Source organism: Staurois parvus, unplaced genomic scaffold (genome assembly GCF_062004578.1).
Source record: "Staurois parvus isolate SC_StPar_1 unplaced genomic scaffold, SC_StPar_1.0 ptg000321l, whole genome shotgun sequence".
Classification (NCBI taxonomy): domain Eukaryota; kingdom Metazoa; phylum Chordata; class Amphibia; order Anura; family Ranidae; genus Staurois; species Staurois parvus.
The window spans coordinates 5,679,830-5,705,017 of record NW_028318117.1 but is presented as its reverse complement, the minus strand read 5'-3'; the positions used below and the strand labels follow the sequence as shown (position 1 = coordinate 5,705,017).

Below are 25,188 nucleotides of genomic sequence, written 5' to 3'. Positions count from 1 at the left end.
GCTTTCCAATTTCAGTACACACTGTGAGCCTCTCACAGCGTGCAATAGAAGCTGCACCAAGTCCTAGAGAGATACCCTCATTTCCTGGCTGAAGGACTCCAGCATCATCTAGACTTTTACTCTGCAGTCTTACTGTCCCTGGCCCACTCTTCATTCATTTGATTTTAGTTCTTTCAATCATGAAGGCTTAACATCACATCTGAGAGTTACCTAGGGCAGTCTGCATGCAAAAACAGCCTGCCTAGGAACGCCCACTTTTCCAGACTGACATCCACCCATCAAGTCATTTTAATATTTGAATAACTCCTCCAAAGAGACTGCCCACTGCTTGCATCAGGGTTGAGGGCTCTTAAGGAGGAGTAATAAGGCAGGGTGCTGTGGGATATTATGTACAGCACCTTGTGGCCCCCTCCCACCACCAAATATATGCCTACAGTGCACAGAAAAGCCCACAGAACTGGGTCTAAAATAAGATATGTAATAAAGACAGAAAGGTCTTATTTAGGAATTTCATCAGCATGTCGAGAGGGAAAGAGGAACCAGGGGAGCAAATGAAAAGCAGGTTAAACTTTAGCTTTAAGTACACAAGAAATAAATACATAAATAAATGTGCACATGCAAATTTTAGGACCCTAGAGAGAGGCTGAAACCATTATCTAATACATACACCACCATGTGTGTTAGCAGCCTGATGTATAGCTGGATACCACCCGAACAATGGTCCATATGTTCCATGCACAGATCTGGCCCTGGAGCCGATTACTCTGTCAAAAAAGCCTTTCCTCTCAATGGAGAATTTACTTTCAAGAAACAATAGGTCCAGCTCAGAGTAAAAGAAAAAATGACAGGCATTAGGGACTAAGTTAAGGTGTTTTTGTTCACTTTTCTTCAAGTAGGTTTTTCATTCTTACAGAAGTTTATGGGAACACAAAACCCATTAGAAGCAGGCCAAACTAATGAAATTGGGGCTCCTAAAACCCAGAGGATCATCTATCTATCTATCTGTCTGTCTGTCTGTCTGTCTGTCTGTCTGTCTGTCTGTCTATCTATCTATCTATCTATCTATCTATCTATCGTATCTATCTATCTTGACTTTGGTTGGTGTTCTTCTTTCATAGACATTTGCTTTCTTTTCCTGCATATTTTCTGGAAAAAGTTGCTTTTATAGCATGTTTCATTTACATCACAACTTTATCTACTTCCTACACATTTATTTTCCAACAGCATTTTGCATGTTTTTGAAAACCACACAAGGCTGAGGACAGTTTTAGGCATCTTCAAGCCTTCCACCTTATTATACAAGGCTGGGATTTGTAGTTCTGCCTGTTTCTGGCAACGGCAGGTTGACAAACATGAGCTACTAACATCATCATGGGTTGTAAACATGTCATCTATACAGTATTCCAAGTTCTCTATGCAGTAAATGGAAGGTGCCCCTTTAAGACCAGTTGTTATCAGCATCAACTCTGTCACATATAACATTGCTGTTTCTGGCTACCATTCTTTCACCCCTTGTTCACAGCACAGTACACCACAAGTTCAGCTGAATGTGACCAACTACTACCAGGGGCGGACTGACAACTCATGGGGCCCCCGGGCAATTGGAAATCATGGAGCCCCTGTGTCCTCGCCAACACTCAAACCACACCCAAAAAAGCCTATGAAAGGTATCAGGGGCATCTCATGGGGCTCCCTACTGACCACGGGCCCTCAGGCAGTGCCCGAGTGCTTGAATGGTCAGTCCACCCCTGACTACTACTAGATAGCATGGAAATGCAGCAATGTAAGCCTCTATTACCCCTTTCTGCCATTGTCACTCCATAGAAGGAACACAAATAGAAGGAGCACATAACAAAAAAAAAACTGTATATCTGATGCTGGAGACACTTTAAGTTCATAATTTTGTTACTGAATTAATCAACTATGTTTAGTAAGCTTCCAGCTATAAGACAGCCAGGCACGTTGGTCCCCAAATTATGAAAATCCATAAACCAAGTATTAAATTACTTATCAGAATTGCTTATCAGAGATTCTGATTGATATGTGTTTACTCAAGAAAAAAGTCTCAACTTACCCCAAGCCAAAAGCAGTAGTATTCTTCTTCCACATCCTATGAAAGGTTATGGCAACCCAACCCTAACAATAAACTGAGGCAGGACTGTTAAGTTGAGACCAGGGTTTATCACTTCAGCTCTTCTCTGTATGCAGTGCCATGCTGTAATGTCTACTTATTTGCTTCAGTTTCCTTATCAGGCATTTTTGCATGTTGTCATGGTAACTAATAAAAATTCATGTATAAGAAAACATAATTCGAAATCACCACCACCTGCGTGGCATAGATTGCTAATAAAGGGATGTTCTAGCTGTATAGTAGAACAATTTTATGTTGACTAAGCAAAGCTTTAGTAAGGACAGACAGATGCTTTGCGTCCTGTATCTGATCATCAAAAACATTATTAAACGCTGTGGATTGTAGTTTATTATATGTTCTGTTATAATGAGATATGTGGACAGAAGCATGGAACGTACTACATCTAAAACATTATATGAATGGGTACACTACTCTGCATATAGCAAAAGTGCTGAGATATCAGTGGCCCAAGATTCAATACTCCCAGGGTGCTCAAATTATACTCTGCAAGCATGGATAGATGAATTCATATTATTTCCTGAGTCAGTTTAGTAACACTTGTGCTGATAGAATTACTTCAATGATGTCTCTTCTTAATTTGGGTTACTATTAAATAGTCATGTAACTGGAAGCAAATCACTGTGTTGTATCATAAACAAACCTTTTTTTTAATGAAATATTCGTTTCACTGATTTTATCTTTTGTTGCTGATCACTTGCAGCTGCTTCTTATCTACATGTATTAACTGCAGAGTGATATCTGCAAGCAGTGATGGCTGCCATGGGGTCTAAGATGGAAGGGGTCCCTCATTGGAGAAGCTGTAAGAGAAAACTAAATTGTGAAGCTTCCAGTATAGAAGGGCTGAAGCAGGGGCGGACCGACCATTCGGAAACTCGGGCACAGTAGGGGGCCCCATGAGATGCCCCTGGTACATTTTTCATAGGCTTTTTTGAGTTTGAGCAAGGACACAGGGGCCCTGTGATCCCCTATTGCCCGGGGGCCCCATGAGTTGTCAATCCACCCCTGGGCTGAAGTCAGACCTCGGTATCATCTAGTCACAAGTCTCCCTCTGCGCAGTTAGAAGATTTTGCTTAGATTTCTTAGTATATTTATTTCCCTATGAAATTAACCCAAAATGCTTAATACAGGCACAAATCCAAAGTGTCTTCTCAGCTAAAACTTTATTTGACTGCAAATATCAATATAGTTATTAATAATATTACTACAATATCTATAACTTTTTTCCACAGCTCTGGTCCTTTGTAGTATACTGACCATGCTGACAGCTCTCCTGCTGCCTGTACTCGACTTAGGCATACTTTAAGTTAAAGGAGGAGTTTGGGGTGCTTTAAAAATAAACATGCCTACTTACCTTGATGCTGCAGCATCACTGTGATGTTGCAGCTGTCACCTGATAGTTCTAAGACAGAAAACTGGGTGATCACATGACCTCTGGTCACTCATTTCTCGGTCTTCTCGAAGAAGAGAGCACTGACTGTCAGTCACTACTTTCTGCTGTGCCCCTCCAGGCTCACTGAAGTGCCAGGATGGAGAGGGGGTGAGAGCAGCTGTCTATCAGTTATGCAGCTGGGTGGATCCCAACAATATCCTTCCAGAGCCTGGAGTGGCTCTGTGACATCAGCAGACACCTGGCTTTAGCCCACTATTAGCTGTCTCTGGGTCACAGGAGAACAAAAGTAAGTGCACTGTTGTGACCCAGAAGAGAAGTATGGCCAAAACAGCAAATCTTGTAGATTGTGTTTATAGGCTCACTTGACCCAACCTAAAATGAACAGTTAAGGGACCATACTTCTCTTTTAAGATCAACAACACGTACTGTCACAATTGACTGTGCCAGCTGCGATAGAGTTAGTTAGCCAGGTGGGCCCCTCAAAATTTTGCTACTCCCTTGCCTGCAAGGATTTCTCAGGACAACATAGTAGCATTAGTGGACTGTGCCTGCGCAATGTGCATTGGCAAAGATGCTCATAGTTTTCATTGTGAGAGGGTGTGACTAGGTGGCAATGCAGGAGCACAATTAGGAGGTAGGGACAAGGCGTTGTCACCCTACATTAGGAAGTGTATGAACAAGGACCTTCTTGGCAGGATCACCAGACATTGCATCTGCAAGTGAGGTCTGCTCTATGTGCCCAAGTGCTCCTAGTCTGCCTAGCTTCCTCTGTATCAAGATTACTGCAGAAAGTTCAGAATGATAGGTGTGGAGCTATGCAGATAGCAGCATGAATATTGATACAGACTCAGCCTATCCCTGAGTGAAGGGCTCTAAGGCATGCTGAGTAGCTTTATATATTCACTGAGTTCTGTCTTTCCATTATAGGTTTGCCCAAGCCTGGTGGAGGACACGTTGCTCTCACAGGCAGTTGCTGCCGTGGGCCCCAGATGGGCTACTTGAGAGCCTGAATTGCTGAGACATGGGTTCTGCTACGCTGACTGAAAGGCTGTCTCCTGAAGATCTGCTCTGGTATCACAGAGGAAGGTGTCCAGTTGCTCTTGGCCTTTGAAAGTACAGACATTCCTAAGGATCTTAGATACTGTATGCTGTTGACCCCCTTTTCGTGCTAGGAAGTCAGCTGTGGGGTTAGCAAAGGGAATACTGGTTGGTGTTCCAAAGAGTTTTGTCCTTCTGCCCACTATTACTTAAAGGGACATTGCTCTGGGCTCTAAAGAAGTTACTGTTGCTACTGCTTAAAACTGAAGTCCACCATTTTATTCAATCACAGACTCAGATATACCTTGTTCTGAAGATTAGTCAAAGTCCTCAGTGTACATAGCCCCTAATCTGGAGTATCCCACTCATCGCCCTCATCCCCATCCCTATTCAACAAAGATAAAACCAACAAAAACAACCCCCTTAGACTGATTTTTGGAGAAACGAGTGAATGAGGCTATGTGCCTGCTTGTGGAGCAAGGTATTCGGGGAGCACCTGGACAGTATACGTGCAGCTCCTTCGGGAATAGTGCTACATATACTTTATTTTTAAGCTGCTGAATAAAACAAAGTTTGTAGAACCGTTAAAAAATGAATAGACCACATAGTAGCAAAGAAGATGACAGGTTCTCTTTAATAATTAGCATAATTACCAGCAAGATGGTGACTTGACTCCATAGTTGTAGGTTTTTCATCCAGCTATTGCACCCGTATGTTGTTATTAAATTAAACCAGGAAAGCAAATGTAATTAACTTCTTAATTATGTATTTCATGTCACTAATGACACAGCTGATAGCTTTAGTTGGCATTACTTACTCTTGCTGGAATACTGAAGATTTCTGAAATACAGTTATATCTAAATTCTATGAAAATGGTTGGTTTGTTATGAGTGAACAGAGACTGTTATGGAATGACAAAGGAATGAAAAGTACTGAAATCCTGCAAAATGTTCTGAAACCATCTGAGTACACGTTGTATTCTCTGACTTGGGTTTCTAGTTCACTCTAGGGGTGATTAGCACAGGGCTTGAAATTTCCACTCGCCTGCTCGCCAATGGCGAGTGGAAATTATGGTGGGGGCGAGTGTGTCCCCAGGGCTGTCTTGCTGAGCAGGCTCGGGGGTCAGGCTGGATCTGTCATTGGCACTGGGAGCCGTCAGACTGCTCAATAGCTGAGCGCAGTGAAAGCAAAGGAAGGAGTGTGTGCTGTGCTCTCTGCCTCCCCCTAGAGTGCAGTACCCGGCTCTGTGAGTGAACAACGAAGTACTGCAACTTTTTATGGGGGGGGGTGTACGTATACATATGTGTTTGTGTGTTTCTGTGTATGCATGTACATTTGTACATGTGTCTGTGTGTATGTACATGTGTGTATCTGTACATGTGTGTGTGTGTACATGTGTTTGTGTGTATGTACGTACATGTGTCTGTGTATGTATGTACATATGTCTGTGTGTGTACGTACATGTGTCTGTGCGTGTGTATTTCTGTGTATGTACATGTATCTGTGTGTATGCATGTCTGTACGTGCCTGTGTGTGTATACATGTGTCTGTATGTGTGTGTGTACATGTGTCTCTGTGCGTGTGTGTACATGTTTCTGTGTGTGTATGTACATGTCTGTCTGTGTTTACAGGTGTCTCTGTTTGTGTGTGTTTGTTGGTGGCGAGTAACTCTAAGGCCTGGCTAGTAGCTCAGGACTTGAAATTTTAAGCCCTGGATTAGCATATACGAATAATACTTAAAGATAGTGAGATCCTGCCACCAGACCTTCAAAAAAACTGTTTCCATAAAGGTATATGTGTGTATTTAACATATATTATGCATGTTATTTACCTGGAAAAGCCTCCAGGAGACTGGATGTACACATCCTAAAACCTTTAACCTGGGTACACACATACCAAAGTCCTTGATGTACAGATGATTGGCCTCCCATTTGATGGTGCCTGCAAAATGCCACAGCAAATGCCTCTTGGCAGACCCATCTGCATGACACCAATCATCTTTTTAGCTGTCTGTAAGGGTGGCATTCTGACCATCACTGTAAGGGGGGGCATTATTCTACTGGTCATCAATGACTTGGTTTTAGCATGGGTTCTCCAAGACCTGAAAATTATTTCAAGGGTTTATCTGGGGTAAAAGGGTTGAAAAAGCTGCTCTATAGTATTCACCTTTGCCCTTTTCTCAACTACTGCATAAAAACATACGTTGTGAAATGAGGGGAGGGGTGGAGGAGCTGGCCCTGCACCTACCATAATTAGACACTCTCCGAAGAGAGAAGGGCTGTGGCATGCAAAGAAGGAAGAAAATAGCTGTGCTAGGGAATTAATATTCTGGAGATGTAACATTTTCTAGCATGTTAAAAGGCACAGTGCAAATAAATAAAATTATGAACAGTACAAACAATGCAAGCAAGCATTTAAAATGCTAGTTTTCCCCATGCTTTAACCTGCAGTTATTTTAATTTGCTCCTTGGGTGTCTTTAAAATCTTGCTTCAAAGTGACTTCTAGCACTCCTGAGAACATCTACATAATGGGCAAAGAACCTATATGGGGCTATTTAGGTAGTGTTTTAAGACATGCCTATGTATGCAGGTGCAGTTCACCCTCTCTGCTGTAGGTGGTACTGTTCAGCTGTCCGCTAAACAGAGGGAAATGGAAGTTGAGAGGAGCTTTGTTCCTATGAAGCGTAAGTAGGTGTCATCAGGAGAGCAGCTGCCTGATTGTGCTGCCCTGGCTGACCTCCGTGGCCATCTTTAGTTAGGGCAATGCTAACAAACATCACTGTCCCACTGCGGTTGGCGCTCATTTGGAAACTGGGTGGTGTAGGGACAGGATCCTGCTGGCTAGGAACAGTGTACCTCGCACTAGGGAGAGGTTCCGGTCCAGTAGGGATAGTGCAGGTATGCCACCGCCTGGCTCTGCCATCTGGGAACTAGAGGGTTGGGATAAGGACCTTCCTACTGGTTTACTAAGCCACCTTTCATCAGAATCTGTTCCGGTAATGTAAGCCTATTAACGTGTCCTCCCAAGCACAGAGACTGTGTTAAAGTATTGGCAATGTTGTAAAGAGACATTGTACCTGGGTTACCTGGAATGTTGAGGCTCCATTGCCATATTGTTTGAAACTGTAACTGAGAACCTTGCCACTGTCTTCCTTGTCTTGTTACTGCTACTTTTCAAAAAAGAAAAAATCATGCCACCTACCTTTGTCTCTCTGTACCTTTAAGCAGGTACGTTCGTTCTGTAATCCGATGGTGCCACCAATGATTTAGAAAATTGGTAGTTTCATAAATTTTCTAGCATGCCCGATAAATGAAATGGAGAGGAACCACGAAAATTGGCCGGTGCCATTGCTCCATTAACAGAGCTAAAATCAGCCGATTATTCTTAGGTCCGATTTTTGAACAAAAAATCGTTCAAAAACTGACTCATGTATGGCCGGCCTTAAGCAGTCCATACATGGGTTGAATTCCGAATGATTTTTGACCAAAGATGGAAAACATCGTTCGTTCTGTAATCCAATGGTGCCACCAATGATTTCGAAAATCTGTAATTTTTCACAAATTTTCCACCATGTCCGATAAACCAAATGGGAAGGAACCACGAAAATCGGCTGGTGCTATTGCCCCATTAACAGAGCAAAAATCGACCGATTATTCTTAGGTCCAATTTTCGAACAAAAAATCATTCGGAAATTGACCCATGTATGGCCGGCCTTACTCTGCCATGGGTGCCAACCAACTGGCTCCGCCCACACCAAGACTTCATTAATTATTAGACATTATCCCAAATCCTAGAATGCAGTAAAAATTCAGCAGCATTGTCTTAATAAATCAGTAGCAGTCCCCGCACTGGCAGTAAAATTAGCAGGGCATAGTCTGCCACATTAAAGGCTAAGTAGACCTTTTTATTTTCTAAAATTCAGCTCCCATATGCACAGATATACCAATAATGTACCTCAATATGCAAGCACTCTTTGATCTGGAGAACAAGGCCTTACCTTAGCCTTTGGTAAATTTCTTAGAAAGCTTTTTCAATTCCTGGAATGTAGACAGAGGACAGAGGAGCCAGTAAGACCTGGAAGAAGATTACCAGCTGATCTCTTTAGCACACGCATCCTGCAGAGTCATGCAAAGCAGTGTGCAGTAGCTGACAGGGAAGAGAACTGTATTGTTTACATACAGTTCTCTCCCCCCGTCGGTAATGCTCCTCGATCACCGGGTGGCAGCGAGTAATCACAGGCTGGGACCCGGTGATTGACAGCCGAAGCCACGAATAGCGGTGCAGGTAGGGATCACACGCGCCCCCTACCCGTAAATGCAAAATGATGTGTATATATACGTGCTTTTGTGCACCCTTGCCACCCTGTAGCAGTATATCTGCTATAGGGCGGCTGGAAAGCAGTTAAGCTCAGAGTTTAAGAGCAGCTCTGGTTTAGTATGGATTGAGTGGGGGGGTGTCCCCTTAAAATCCACACCAGACCAGGTCTGCTATGGATTGGAAGGACCCCCACACATTTAAAAAAATATATTTAATTCTGGCATTCTTTTGTTTATATTCAGTTGTCAGCAGGGAAACCTACTGACAGTGATGAGTCATTGGTTGTTAAGGACATGGGCAGCCGTCCGCTCCTTGACAACACAATATTCACTGCTAAGCAATGGCAAAATGCCAGCGCAAAAACTGAAAAACGCAGACAATGAGCATTTTTTATCCAGTGTTTTTCTGTTGTTTTTTTAACGCCCCTAGTGTGCATGGAGCCTTAACATTCTGCATAATCTCTAGGCACCCAATTCTAAAATGTAAAAAAATCGAATCTAATAGTTTTACATAATGCAGCAACATCTACATACATACAGTGCCTTGGACAATTAATCATACCCCTTGAAATTTTCCACAATTTGTCATGTTACAACCAAAAACTTAAATGTTTTATTGGGATTGTATGTGATAGTCCAACACAAAGTGGCACAGTTGTGAAATGGAAGGAAAATGATAAATGGTTTTCAAAATGTTTGATGTATGTGTTATGCCTTGTGTTGAACTGCTTGAGGATATACTTTTAATGTAGTATGCGAGTAGCAGATTCTGGCCATTACAACTTGTTTACTAATTTGATTTTGATTTCTTCCTCTGTCCTCCCCTTCTATTTAGTGCTAGTTAGTTTAGTTCTAGCTAGACCCTCCCCACTTCTTTCATGTTCCGTCAAGCAGTGTTAGCTATTTGCAGAGAGAGGGTTTAGGAAAGTCATTGGGGTTGATTTACTAAAGGCAAAAAGACTGTGCACTTTGAAAGTACACTTGCACTCTGCAAGGGCATTTGCCCCAGAGGCTAGTAAATGAGATGGGGTGAGGTGTTTGTTTGCAAAGAGAGGACAATCACATGCAAGAAAAATGTGACAGCATTTTTGCTTGCACATGATTGGATGATGGAAGTCAGCAGAGCTTCCCCTCATTTACTCAGCTGCGGGGCAAATGCATTTGCAGAGTGCAACTGCCCTTGCAAAGCGCACAGTCTATTTGCCTTTAGTAAATCAACCCCAGAATGTTGCATTTCAAAAGACTGGAAAAACATCATGTATACTGCAATGAGCTGAAGTAAAGCTGTGTGGGATTTAACTTCTGTCTTATTGAAGAGCTAAGCTGCCTGTGGATGCTGCCAAGTCAGTAGGTGACCATTCTGTGCAAGCAAACTGGGACTAAGAAGGTATGTCAATGCATAAATCGGCATTTGAGACAGAAGAGCTGTTCTCTTCTCCCTGAGACTCCAGTCTGTGGGAGGAACCTTGGTGTCATAATGAAGAACACAAGGCTATTAACCATGCATTGTATGTGGTGGCGGTAGAAGTGCGACCGTGGCCAGGAGCAGCTTGCAGAAGAGGCCATGGGGGACTACTGACAGATCAAGGGAGCCTGCTGAAGCGAGGAAAAAGTAAGTACTACAGTCTCTTCTGCAACCCCCTAGACTTAACAATAATTTAACCCTTGCAATGTGCGTGCGTTGGGGGGAGGGGGGACTACTATATGGGCATTTTTTTTGTTGTGCCCAGACTTGGGATTTAATTTCTGGAATATGTCAGTTAGGTATAATCATTACACTAACATCTGTTTAGCTTTTACATGTGCACCGTATGCATCTGATATATCTGCCAAAACTCATTTTTGATGCTGGCAACAGAATCCAAAATCAGTGAAGGGTAATGATACACAGTCAGGTGCATCAGACAGTCTCTGTCTGTATGCTGAATTACTACAGTACAAACACAATCAAATGAGATTTGATGCAACACTTTGTGCATATAAACAATTAGTGAATGGCCTATGAATTCCTGATTGTGTTTAAAAAACATCTTTCGTTAAGGAAACATTATGTGGTGCTGTGTTCTTATAACTGTTAGCAATGGATGGATAGGATACATTCATACAAACACCTCTTTTTTTCTGTAAGACTGGGACTGATTTACTAAAGGCAAATAGACTGTGCACTTTGCAAGTGCAGTTTCACTCATTTTCCCCAAAGCTTTATGAATGTGGTGAAGCTCTGCTGATTTCCATCGTCCAATCATGTGCAAGCAAAAATGTAGTTTTTTTTATTTTCCTTGCACGTGATTGGGTATTGATTACAAAGTGAAGCTTCACCGCATTCACTAAGCTTTGGGGAAAATGAGTATGACTGAAAAATACACAGTCTATTTGCCTTCAGTAAATCAACCCCAATGTATAATTTCAACATCAAAATATCAAATTTGCGTTGGTTCGCCACAGTATTCTACATGCATTTTTGCCCTTATTTATTATGCTGTAAAGCTGCTGAAATGCAACAAAATACAGTATAAAAATAGCAAGTATATACTGCAGATTCTATCTCTGTATGTATTGTTTATGCTTGTTTTGCCTAGAACCTAAAAAAAAGTTTACTACATGCAATAGCAATAAAGTATTTTCCTCTTCTGTACTGACCTTCATTTGCATATATCAATATACTTATTTAGCGCTGCATGGCTGTTCGATACATACTGTTCGATACATACTGCTCACTGACTGCCCTGCCATTACATACTGCTCGCCATACCACTACATTCTACTCACTGACTGCCCTGCCACTACATACTGCTCACCCTACCACTACATTCTACTCACTGAATGCTCTGCCACTACATACTGCTCACCCTACCACTACATTCTACTCACTTACTGCCTTGCCACTACATACTGCTCACAAACTGCCCTGCCACTTCATACTGCTCACCCTACCACTATATACTGCTCACTGACTGCCCTGCCACTACATACATCTCATTGACTGCCCTGGCACAACATACTGCTCAATGACTGCTCTGCCACTACATACTGCTCACAGACTGCCCTGCCATTTCATACTGCTCACAGACTGCCCTGCTACTACATACTGCTCACTGACTGCCCTGCCACTACATACTGCTCACTGGCTGCCCTGCCACTACATACTTCTCATTGACTGCCCTTCCACTACATACTGCTCACTGACTGTCCTGCCCATATATACTGCTCACAGACTGCCCTGCCATTTCATACTGCTCACAGACTGCCCTGCCATTTCATACTGCTCACAGACTGCCCTGCTACTACATACTGCTCACTGACTGCCCTGCCACTACATACTGCTCACAAACTGCCCTGCCACTTCATACTGCTCACCCTACCACTATATACTGCTCACTGACTGCCCTGCCACTACATACATCTCATTGACTGCCCTGGCACAACATACTGCTCAATGACTGCTCTGCCACTACATACTGCTCACAGACTGCCCTGCCATTTCATACTGCTCACAGACTGCCCTGCTACTACATACTGCTCACTGACTGCCCTGCCACTACATACTGCTCACTGGCTGCCCTGCCACTACATACTTCTCATTGACTGCCCTTCCACTACATACTGCTCACTGACTGTCCTGCCCATATATACTGCTCACAGACTGCCCTGCCATTTCATACTGCTCACAGACTGCCCTGCCATTTCATACTGCTCACAGACTGCCCTGCCATTTCATACTGCTCACAGACTGCCCTGCTACTACATACTGCTCACTGACTGCCCTGCCACTACATACTGCTCACTGACTGCCCTGCCACTACATACTTCTCATTGACTGCCCTTCCACTACATACTGCTCACAGACTGCCCTGCACTTTCCTACTGCTACATACCATACACTCCACAGCTCTGCACTGCCATTTCTTACTGCCCTGCACAGCATACTGCTCATTGCATGTCTTACATACTGCTCTGCACTGACAATACTGCTCACTGACTGCCCTGTCACTACATACTGCTCACTAACTGCCCTGCCACTACATACTGCTCACTGACTGCCATATCTCTGCATAATGCTCAATGACTTCCCTGTTTCCTCTCCTTCCTGCTAGCATCCAGCTGCTGCATAGAGAGAGACATACAGGGGATCAATTCCAGTAATTGCCCCACCACCACCACCGCCTCACCCATCACCTCCATGCATTGTTGCCTAGGCCCTCTGTGTGCCCACCCCCGCAGTGCTCCTTGGTTCCCTCTTCTCCTTCCCACTGGTAACTGCAAGCACACAATAGGATCCTTCAGGATGATCAACAAATGAGTGATCGGTACCTATTACTCACTGTGCTCATTCATAACTGAATCATAGTAAACTGTGTTTTTATTTGGGGGGGAGGGGGTGGAGACTTTGAGAGGTTGGCTGTATGGGGCCCCAAGGTTTCTAACAGCAGCCCTGGTCATAAACAACTGGGTTTCTTTTTTTTCATAAAATACTGTGTTCACTTATTTTTTAATCCTGATCTTATCAAGACTTTTTAGCCACCTCCTATCACATGCTGCAGTATCAGCTGTAAACCATTGCCCTGGACCAGTCTGCTAATGTGATAATGCGAAGTATGTCTGCTCAATATAGGGTCTATTTATTAAAAAAAAAAATTGCTGAGCAAATATCTCAGTATTCACACACACAACATGAATAATGCCTGTAATGTTTGTAATATGTGCAAAGTTTTTTGTTCTCTGTACTTCCTATGATTATTAGCTATGTGGTGGCCAGAAAGCGGTATTTTTCATAATCAGGAAAATACAACATTATGGCCACTAAAAAAAGCTGACAATCATAGGGAATATATAGAAAATTACATTTCCCACACATTCCAAACATTACAGGACATTTTTGCAACTTTTGTGCAAATGCTGAGACAGTTAAAAAATAGACCCTTATGTGTCAGCATTCCACATGTTAGGCCCCTTTCACACAAGCTGGACTCCACTTGTTTCTTTGTTGTCCTTTCTCAGCGGGGAATCTGTCTGTGGATCCCCTGCTGAGCAGAGCAGAGTGGGTGGATGACAGGTCTGTGTCCGCTCCATTTATGCAGAGTGGAAACAGACAACAGACACAGGCCACTCTGCTCTATGGACCGGCTGTCCATTTACACCTGTCTGCCTTCCAATCTGATCAGATGTAAGGGAACAGATCCCCTTCCGTTTTTTTTTTTTTTTTTTAGCTCATCAGATTAGATTGGCGATAGGCGGGTGCAAACGGACTGGAAATATAAAAGCAGAAGGGCACACCAGGTTTGTGCATTACTTTTGTGATTCCTTTTATTAAAGATAAAGCATATGTATACTCACAAACACCATAAAATAACAAAGCCCATCAATATCCACAGTGTCCTGCGTAACCTAGTCCACTGCGCAAGTCCCAACTGTGAAAACGTTCAAAATGGCTGACGTGTTTCAAGAGGGTGTCCCCTATTCCTCAGAGGCAAGGCTGGTGCGTCCTTCTGTTCTTATATTTCCATTGTGTTTTTTGGATTTTCCCAAGTTTTGCCAATTCTAGAGTATCTGAAGATCTGTGGTCCACTATTGCCAGAACATCTCTCTTGAGTGCAGAAGGAGGTTCTTTTTGGAGTGTAAATGGACATAACTCCATTTACATCCACCACTCCATACAGTAAAATGGACAGGCAGACCTAAGTGTACCTGCCTAACAGCTTGACAATGCAGAGCACAACTAGGGGACCATTGTCCCCCCCATAGCAGGAATAGCTTGTACAAGGACCTTCCTTGCAGGCATTGCTTTAAGAATAACTTCAGTAAGCCAACCACCAAGCACCAGTGCTGTCATATGAGTGGATGGTGTTTGAGTCACACACTTCTACACTGTTCAGAAAAAATTAAAGGAAAACACATTAGATCTCAATGAGGAAAAATATCATGCTGGATATCTATACAGATATGGACTGGGTAATGTGTTAGGAACTAAAGGATGCCCCATCGTTTGATGTAAATGAAAATTATCAACCTACAGAGGACTGAATTCAAAGACACCCCAAAAATCAAAGTGAAAAAGTGATGCAGCAGGCTAGTCCATTTTGCTAAAATTTCATTGCAGCAACTCAAAACTCAGTAGTTTATATGTCCCCCATGTGCTTGTATGCATACTTGACAATGTTGGGCATGCTCCTAATGAGACGACAGATGGTGTCCTGGGGTATTTCCTCCGAGATCTGGGCCAGGGCATCACTGAGCTCCTGGACAGTCTGAGGTGCAACCTGTCGGCATTGGATGGACCAAAACAAGATATCCTATTGGTATTCTATTGGATTTAGGCCAGGCGAGCATGGGGGCCATTCATAGGTATCAATTCCTTCATCCTCCAGGAATTGCCTGCAAACTCTCGCCACATGAGGCCAGGCATTGTCGTGCATCAGGAGGAGCCCAGGAAACACTGCACCAATGTAGGGTCTGACAATGGGTCCAAGAATTTCATGCTGATACCTAATAGCGGTCAGGGTGACATTGTCAAGTCTGTAGAGGTCTGTGTGTCCCTCCATGGATATGCCTCTCCAGACCATCACTGACCCATCACCAAAAACGGTCATGCTGATCAGACAGCATAATGTTCTCCATGGCTTCTGCAGACCCTTTCATGTCTGTCACATGTGCTCAGGGTGAACCTACTCTCATCTGTGAAAAGCACAGGGTGCCAGTGGCAGATCTGCCAATTCTGGTGTTCAATGTAAAATGCCAATCAAGCTCTATGGTGCCAGGCAGTGAGCACCGGTTTCACTAGAGGACGTTGGACCCTCAGGCCACCCTCATGAAATCTGTTTCTGATTGTTTGATCAGAGACATTCACACCAGTGGCCTGCTGGAGGTCATTTTGTAGGGCTCTGGCAGTGCTCATCCTGTCCTCCTTGCACAAAGGAACAGATATTGGCCCTGCTGATGGGGTAAGGACCTTCTACGGCCCTGCCCAGCTCTCCTAGAGTGATTGCCTGTCTCCTGGAATCTCCTCCATGCTTCTGAGACTGTGCTAGGAGACACAGCAAACCTTCTGGCAATGGCACATATTTATGTGCCATCCTGGAGGAGTTGGACTGCCTGTGCAACCTCTGTAGGATCCAGGTATCTCATGCTACCAGTAGTGACACTGAACCTAGCCAAATGCAAATCTAGTGAAAAACAGTCAGAAAAGATGAGTAGGGAAACAAATCTTAGTGGCCTCCACCTATAAAACCATTCCTGTTTTGGGGGTTGTCTCATTGTTGCCAATCTAGTATACCTGTTGCTAATTTTATTAACACCAAAGCAGCTGAAACAGATTAACAACCCCCTCTGCTACTTAACTGACCAGATCAATATCCCAGGAGTTTAATTGACTTGATGCTATACTCTGATTAAAAAGTGTTCCTTTAATTTGTTTGAGCAGTGCATATCCAAAAGTACTAGAATGGTGGAGGGAGTGAATGAAAGGGGAGTATATGCTCCTGGGGGACTAAGCTTTGAAGCAAACCTGTTTATTACAGAGTTTTCTTCCTTTTCTTGTTAAAGATTTTATTCCAAGACGCTCACCCTTGTTTCCTTAAAGCAGAGCTCCACCCAAAAGGGGAAGTTCTGCTTTAAGGACTGCTCCCCATTAACCACTAGCCTACAGGACACTTATACCCCCTTCCTGCCCAGGCCAATTTTCAGCTTTCACCGCTGTTGCACTTTGAAAGACAATTGCGCTGTCATGCAACACTGTACCCATATGAAATTTTTATCATTTTTTTGTGACAGATAGAGCTTTATTTTGGTGGTATTTAATCACCTCTGAGTTTTTTATTTTTTACTAAACAAACCAAAAACCACTGAAAATTTTGGGAAAAAAAATGTTTTTTCTTAGTTTTTGTTATAAAATTTTCTCCTTCACGGATGTGCGCTAATGAGGCTGCACTGATGGGCACTGATAGGCTGCACTGATGGACACTGATAGGTGGCACTGATGGGCACTGATGAGGCACTGGTAGGTGGCACTGATGGGCATCGACAGGCATCACTGATGGGCACTGAAAGGCAGCACTGACATATGGCACTGATAGGCGGCCCTGACTGGCACTGTTAGGCGGCACTGATGCACACTGATAGGCGGCACTGACTTGCACTGTTAGGTGGCACTGACTGGCAGTGTTAGGTGGCACTGTTAGGCGGCACTGATAGGCAGCACTGATGCACACTGATAGGCGGAACTGACTGGCACTGATAGGCGGCACTGACTGGCACTGACTGGCAGCACTGATAGGTGGCACTGACTGGCATTGATAGGTGGCACTGACTGGCACTTATGGGTGACACTGAAAGGCAGCTCAGATGGGCACTGATATGTGGCATTGATGTGGCACTAATGGGCATGGATGGGCACTGGCAGGTGGCATGGATGAGCACTGAGAGCTGGCACTGATGGACACTGACAGGTGGCGCTGCTGGGGCTACACAGATCATCAGGGCTCACTGATCATCAGTGCTCTGATGATCTGTGTACATGTCCCCTCCGAGGAATGCCGATTACCGGCTCTCCTCTCCTCACGAGCTGTCAGCATGACAGCTCGTGTGGAGAGGAATGCCGATAACTGGAATTTCCCTGTTTACATGTGGTCAGCTGTGATTGGACAGCATGTTATTGGACACAGCTGATCACATGACCGAACCAAAATCTTCAGCTCTTTCCATGGATCGGTGATCTGCTGTGTCCTGTAACCGATCGCCGCGCTGCACACTCCAGGAGCCGCGCATGCGTGGTTAGAATGGGAGGACGTAATATGACATCCTCCCAGAACGAGAGAACCACCTTGCGTATGTCATATTACTATATGGCGGGCGGGAGGCGGTTAAGGATTGGCACCTTTGGGGGGCGGAGGGGAGTGGGTACTCGAATTTGACAGGTACCCGCTCCCACTTCCTGTCCGATCACCTAGGCGATCGGAAACGGAAGTTGTCCTCCCTCCCTGTAGTCTTTTGGGACACGTGACAGGTCCCAGAAGACTACAGGAACATTAATGATGCGCAGCGCTACTCGCACATATGCAGTGGGTACCCGGCTGTGAAGCCGCAAGCTATAACATCCAGGTGCCCACATTGAAGATGTCGGCTTCTTGCAATACAGGACGGCCGGTGAAACAGGCTGCGGGGGACACACCACGGGCCGAGGGACAGGTAAGTGGCTGTTTTTTAAAAGTCAGCAGCTACAGTTTTTGTAGCTGCTGACTTTTATTGTTTGACAGGGTGAGTGGAACTCTGCTTTAATAAAGTAGACTTATTCTGGAGATCAAAGCCCCCATTTATTTAGCTTTTGCAAGTTTAATGAACCAACAACATTATGAATAATTTGGGAGAGCAGACTGAAATCAAGCCTCAAAACATTGATTTTATAAAGAAAATACATTAACAATGAACAAAATAATTTGCAGTGAATAGCAAATCTACTAAAAGAAAAGCCATTTTGACCTTAATAGATATTACCAAATGAATGAATAGAACATCAAATGGTATATTCAAAAATTACCCATCTGGGGAAAGATTTTCTCTTTCTGCCTCATCTGCTTGCTATGTTTAAGTACCTTTTCTTCCTAAATATGCTTTTTTCCACCTGATTCTTCCCATAATGATCCTAAGAATTAAAAGTGCTCTACAAGCCAACTGGCTCAGTTACTGCAATCAGCAGCCTGGTTGCCAGACAAAGATCTAGTTTGTATGAGCAGTGCAGGAGTCTTAATCGGCTGGGACAAGAGAAAAGCTTTTATTTTCCATGCAGCAGAAATCAGGTGCACATTAAATGATATCACGTACATTTTCAAGTATGAATGGCAATTACTGTGGCTGCTGAAATGCTTTAGAAATTGGCTGAATCAAGAAACATATCTTCAAGAGCTAAAAAGAAGCAAATATTAAAAACAAAATTCCTAGTTCTTTGAGGATACAGTATTTGTAGGGAATGTTTTGTGGTCTCATTCACTAACACAGTGCACAGATTAGGGTGAATACAGGACGTGCCAACCAACTACACACCATCTTTTAAAGTGTATTTAATCCCAAGAACAAACATTTAATATATTGCAGTTTACCAGTCCTTCAAAGTTTGGTTGAATTAATTTCTTTTTTTCCAGGCCTCTTTTCTTTATTTTCGCCTAGTTATCCTGCCACTTCTTATGTTAGGGAGACACTCATTTACGCTACTGTATCTATTGAGGAGTAGCATTTTCACCCTATGACAGGAAGTGTTTTTGCAGGCAAGGTGCTCCTCGAAAACACTGTATTTTCATATTTAAAGGCTATCTAAACTGAAAGACAAAAATGTTTTATATTGCCACTAACCAGTTTTTACATGGGATGGATGCATTCATTTTCTTTTTTAATAATTTTTCTTTTACCTTCACTTGCCAATCCTATCAATTAAACACTTTCTGTTCTAGGATGATAACACTCATGTACTACAAAATGTACTTGTATTAGGACTACAGAACACATCCTTTTGTCCATAACACATGCCTAACAGACTTGTTGATGGAATCATTTGAGATAAAACTCTAGTGCATAGGATGTAGAACAGCATTGGAATTCTGACATTATCAACAAGCATTTACCGCACTTGTTGAATAGATATAATAAAACACTTTTGATAATATATTTAACAGAATAAAAGGGAACAAGTAGAAATTATTTTTAGAGTTTACAAACACTTAATTAACTGACTGCAGATAACTAAAATCCTGTATTCTGAGGGGTTGAGTATACCAGGGGCGGACTGACCATTTGGAAACTCGGGCACTGCCCGAGGGCCTGGGGTCAGTAGGGGGCCCCATGAGATGCCCTTTGTACCTTTTTCATAGGCTTTTTTGAGTTTGGGTAAGGACACAGGGGCCCCATGATCCCCTATTGCCCGGGGCCCCATGAGTTGTCAGTCCGCCCCTGGAGTATACATTAGAGTTGGAGTCCAGGAAGTTCCATGCTTTGGGGCATGATACGGGAAGCCTGCCAGTGCTCTACATTATAAAGCTGGGTGGGACCCCCTGTAATTAAGGGGTCCCCCATTTCTGGTAAGCCTCCATTCATTACTTCGGTGGTGGTATGCACTCTGGTGACCAGGTGAAGCAAGTTTATTTGCATTTACAGCATTATCTACAATAATACCATCGATTGTGGAATTTTCTTCTCATACTTATGGACTATGGTTTATGTCTATATGGACTTTTTGTTATTGTTTTTTTTTTTAACATTTTCTACTAACCTTTATGCATATTTGAGGTGAATTTTTTGCACATTGAGATTTGACCTGTCCTCAACCTCGATCACTCTTCAGAGGTGTGAGGGTCTTCATAGGGCTCATAGATAATGCATGAAATTTTAGGTTAATTTGACCACATATTACTGTTTCTTACAAGTATTTATGATCACTGTACTCACTCAGCTTATTCATTTAATTACGTTAAAATTTTGATAGCCCTTTAGAGGGGTGAGGGTCTTCATAGGGCATATGTATGCACTTATTTAGTTTAATTATTACAGTGTTTTATTTTCAATTTTTGATCGCTCTTCAGAGGTGTGAAGGTCTTCATAGTGCTCACAAAGTTTTAAGGGTTCACCTAGTGCAGTATCCATTTGAATTGGAATAGAGCATAATCACTTTACAAAGTGTATGTTCACTTAGCTTGGTAAATGAGGTAAAGTTTTGTTCATTTTCATCATCCAGTCATGTGCACAATACTTTCTATTTTTTGCAAATATTCATATATTGTACTCATGTTTATTATAGCCAGTGCCGATTTATAAGGGAGCAAAAGGGGCAACTGTCCTGGGCCCCCTGCCAGAAGGGGCCCTATCTATACAAAAATAATATAAAACAATATAAAAAATTGTACAAAATATTAAAAAATAAATGATAATCAAATATAAAATCCAGAATAATACAAAATGACTTTCTTTTATTAAATGGGAAGTAATATTTTACTGCACATCAACTTTAAAAGTTTTTACTCTGGACTATGACTGTGTGTGTGTGATTATGCATGATCCCAGAATAATGTTGTGTTATGCATTTTAAAATGTGTGACTGTCATTAAGAATGTAAACCAAATCAGTGTACGAGGGGACCCCAGAACATGAAGTCCCCCAAGGTCTAAATGTGGCCCTAATGATAGCACCTCTGTAACCAAGAGTGCAGGAGCACACAGTCATTCAAGTTAACAGCAAGCAGTATGCTGCATCTGGACTGCCTGAGTGAAGGAAGTATCCCAGGCATTATGTATAGTGGTCTTGTAAATCTATGTTAAACAGTATATTTTTTTGCCCATATTTCATGTAAATGTGCCTAGTTTTTGTACTCTGCATTGTGGGGTACTGGCACCCTTTTCACAAGGTTTCCTGTTTTCCTTTGCCATGTAGTTTATAGAGCTCAAAGGATCAATCTGAATTTGATGTATACGAGTGAATATGTAGTGACTTCAGCAGCTCATACATTGATCATTTTTTCATTCAACCAGTTGTCTGAACAAAAAAAAAATTAGCCAATGTGGATTAGTGGATGGAGAATCCTTCCTGCTGTGGTATTGTATTCTGACAGAGGGGAGCCTTCGCCACCATCAGAATACAATGATCAGTGTTTCTGGCTATAGTAGCGGCACTGATCGTTATGATAAAACCTGACAGGCAGATCTATAGGTTGAATTATGTACAACCAGCTTGCTCATACATGGATTGACCTTGCTGAACCGACCGAATTTCAATCCACGTATGGCCATCTTTCCTCAGGGTTTTCACTTAGACAAAGATAGTCTTATGACAGGCAGCTACTGCTTGTCTGTCTCTTTAATTAACCCACAGTGCTCTGGGAATCTATTGTCATTCAAATAACATTTTATATTTGTAAAATAAATAATGTGCGTATATATAAAAAAAATAAGACAGTTGTCTAAAATGATGTAATAAAAATATAAATAAAATTGACCTGAAATCATTATAGATTTCCTTTAATGAATGAGTAACTTTTGCCATCCATTTAAATAGTAGTATTTATAGGAAATCACTATGAAATACGCTGATATGGTCATTGTGCAGGAAAGTCCCCAATTGGTTCAGAATCCTGTTTGCATGTAATCCTCTTTTTTTTTTTAAAGGACCACAAAATTGTCAAAGCAGATTGTTTATGTAGGCTGTCAATTTGTCACATTAACAAAACAGATTGAATTAGTAGAAGTAAACCAAGGTAGGACTTACTTGACTTTCAGGCTGGCCAGCATTGCTTTGTCAATCCTGCAAGAATAAAATCAATAGACCAATTAATTATTTAGCTTTTACTTACTATTCAATCTGCATCAGTGACCTGGAATTGGCTTTCTGCTTAGATGGAGTTACTGTAGCTAAAATCTCATGCTCATAGATCAACCACTGAAGCAGCTAGAAACAACTTTATCAGCAGATATAGACTAACAACATGCTGCATTTAAATCACATCTAGGGACCTGCGATAAACATCCAGTAAACATTAAATGGAAACCATTCCTCTTATTTAATAGTAAAGAAGTAGTGTGTTGCTGGAAGCAATCAAATCAGATTCTAGCTACCATCTCCCAAAGGTAGAAATTTGAGAGAAGACAAATGACTGGTGAGGATAAGCAACACACTTCTTTCTTTCAACTATTTTTAATAAAATGTCATATAGGCGCATTGGATTGCTGTGTCTCTAAAAACATGCATAAAAAAAGTATACAGTATATACATTTGTTAATTAACCCCCTAGAATAAAACTTGCTGAAAAAACTTTCTTGGTGGCTCCCGTTGGGATTTTCCTAAAGTAGATTGTATTTCTTCCCATTCTCACAAGGTCATAACAAAGGTATTATTCTTTTGCGCTGGATTCCCATATCATTTTATTGTACACTAGAGATAATCCCTCAGGTAAATCACAGCAACATTTGGATATGTAATAGCTTTAGCGAATGGCTAGAAATATGGATTCTGGTGAGTAGAGGTCACTGCTAAAAGCAAATGAGAATCTGATAGATCCAGTCACCTGCTAATGATGAACAGGGCAATACCAGGTTCTAAAAAGTGTCAAATACACAGTCAAGCTGTTTATTGCTTAAATATACTACAATTATAAGTCTTTGTCTCCTGCTTGCCAGCAATGGTGCTTGGTGCTGGCGTAGCACAGGAACCAGCAGCATGACCTGAAAGCCAGGAGAGAGTCCTCAGCGATCAGTAAGCTCTGCCTATGATCAACTTGGGAGCTTACACTTGTTCTAGTTAGGCAGCTTGCATACTTACCTGTCTGCCGGCTGCCCTTGCTGTCTGTTTCCATCAGTGGCTTGCATCCCAGTTGCTTGGCAAGAAATGCAGCACTGCACCTCCACTGCTCAGGGCATAGCCCCCAGCTCCTCCCAGTAGTTACTTACTGCCACCCTGCACTTACCCATCTTTCTTGTCAGCTATAGAGTAATAAGCCTGGCCACATGACTCCAGCTTTTTTGATTGGTCCATGATGCAGGAGGTGCGCTATTTAAAGTGCATCAGCCTTTGGCTCTGTGCTTGTGATAGTGATTCCTGCTGACCCAGTGCACCTAACTTGTTTGTTTTTGTTGCTGACCCCTGCTACATTCTTGGATACCCATACCGCTTGTTGCCTGCCCTGACCTTTGCTAGATTACCACATTTTTATACTGTTTGCCCTAACTTTTGCTATGTTTACGGATTATGCCTGCTGCAAGCCCTAACTCCTCTAGAGTGCCTTCCATCTTGTTTCTCCCATCGCTGTATGATAGGTCCACTCTCTTCTACTTTAAGTCCACTAGAATATATAGTTTTATGTATTAAAGGATTCATTCACCTTTTAGTAATAAATAAGAAATGCACAATTTTTTGCACGTAAAAAAATGTGCATTTATTATTTTTGTCTGCAGGAGCCTGTAAAGCATTGCACCAGCAATAAGCAGATCGCTGGTGCCATGCAGGTCTCCTGCAGACCTGTCAGTATATCTGCTTGGCCATACGGGATGTACGAGCAAGCATATATACTGACAGGAAGACCGAATGGCCTACCACGGCGCTCCACAGGGCCGTGGTAGTTAATTGAGGACTACAAACCGACAACCACTAAGACTGTAGGGACTTGTTTTTATTTGACAGCTACCGAGTGGAGGAAAAGATCCCTCGCTAGCTGTCAAAGCCAGGAGCGGGGGCCAGTCTGATCGTAACATTTTGCATGTTACACCCTGAATATGGGTGTAACATGTTACGAAAGGTGAACTTTTCCTTCAAGCCCTGAACGCTACCTAGTACTGCTTGACCTACTTGCTATAAGGTGCAAAACTACCAAAAAACTACAAAAGTAAAAACAATAAAAGTCTGAACTGGTTCAACAATTCCTGTTAAAACAGAGGTTGTTCTGTGGAAAGATCTGACAATGATCATCTTCTTTTTGATGGATATAAATGAATATGAGTGGTGGCCATTTTTACTTTGCTTGCTGCATTTGGTCAGATGCACACTGGGGGTCTTCACCTGCCACTGAGCAAATCAGAGCTTCTCGTGTGTCTCTGTCCTTTAAATGAGAGAGTGCTACTGCCAAAGCATACCCACGCTCAATTTATTTATTACATTATTATGCATTGCCAATTCTGCTATGGCATCACATATATTTGCAAATGTATGTAAAAAACGGTGTTAAAATTGTAAAGGGTTTGTTTTTGTGTCTCAGTCCTCAATAGCTTGAAATATTCAAGGGACTCTGACCTTGCTTTGACTCCTGTTCTGCATGCTTGTTCCAAGCCAATGGCTAAAAAAGGAGTTGAAAGGCATGACTGCCAGGGAACTAGCATTGAAGGGTAGCCTTCATATACACTATATTGCCAAAAGTATTGGGACACCCCTCCAAATCATTGGATTCAGGTGTTCCAATCACTTCCATGACAACAAGTGTATAAAATCAAGCACCTAGGCATGCAGACTGCTTCTACAAACATTTCTGAAAGAATGGGTCGCTCTCGGGAGCTCAATGAATTCAAGCATGGTACCGCGATGGGTTGCCACCTGTGAAATAAGTCCATCCGTGAAATTTCCTTGCTACTAAATATTCCACTGTCAACTGTTACTGGTATTATAAGAAAGTGGAAGCAACTGGGAACAGCAGCAACTCAGCCACCAAGTGATAGGCCAGAGCAGGGTCAACACCTGCTGAAGCGCACAGTGTGCAGAAGTCGCCAACTGTATTCAAAGTCAATAGCTAAAGACCTCCAAACTTTGTGTGGCCTTCAGATTATCACAACAACAGTAC

General features: G+C 42.5%; 1 protein-coding gene across 1 annotated transcript in view; it reads right to left on the bottom strand.

Annotated features, from left to right (window-relative positions):
* Positions 1-25,188, bottom strand: part of RAP1GAP2 (RAP1 GTPase activating protein 2) — a 918,850-nt gene that overhangs the window by 665,464 nt on the left and 228,198 nt on the right. The window contains exon 3 of the mRNA XM_089683779.1: positions 22,134-22,169. Coding sequence (XP_089539905.1) covers positions 22,134-22,156 — 23 coding nt within the window. The 5' untranslated portion in view covers positions 22,157-22,169. The remainder of the gene's footprint in view (positions 1-22,133; positions 22,170-25,188) is intronic.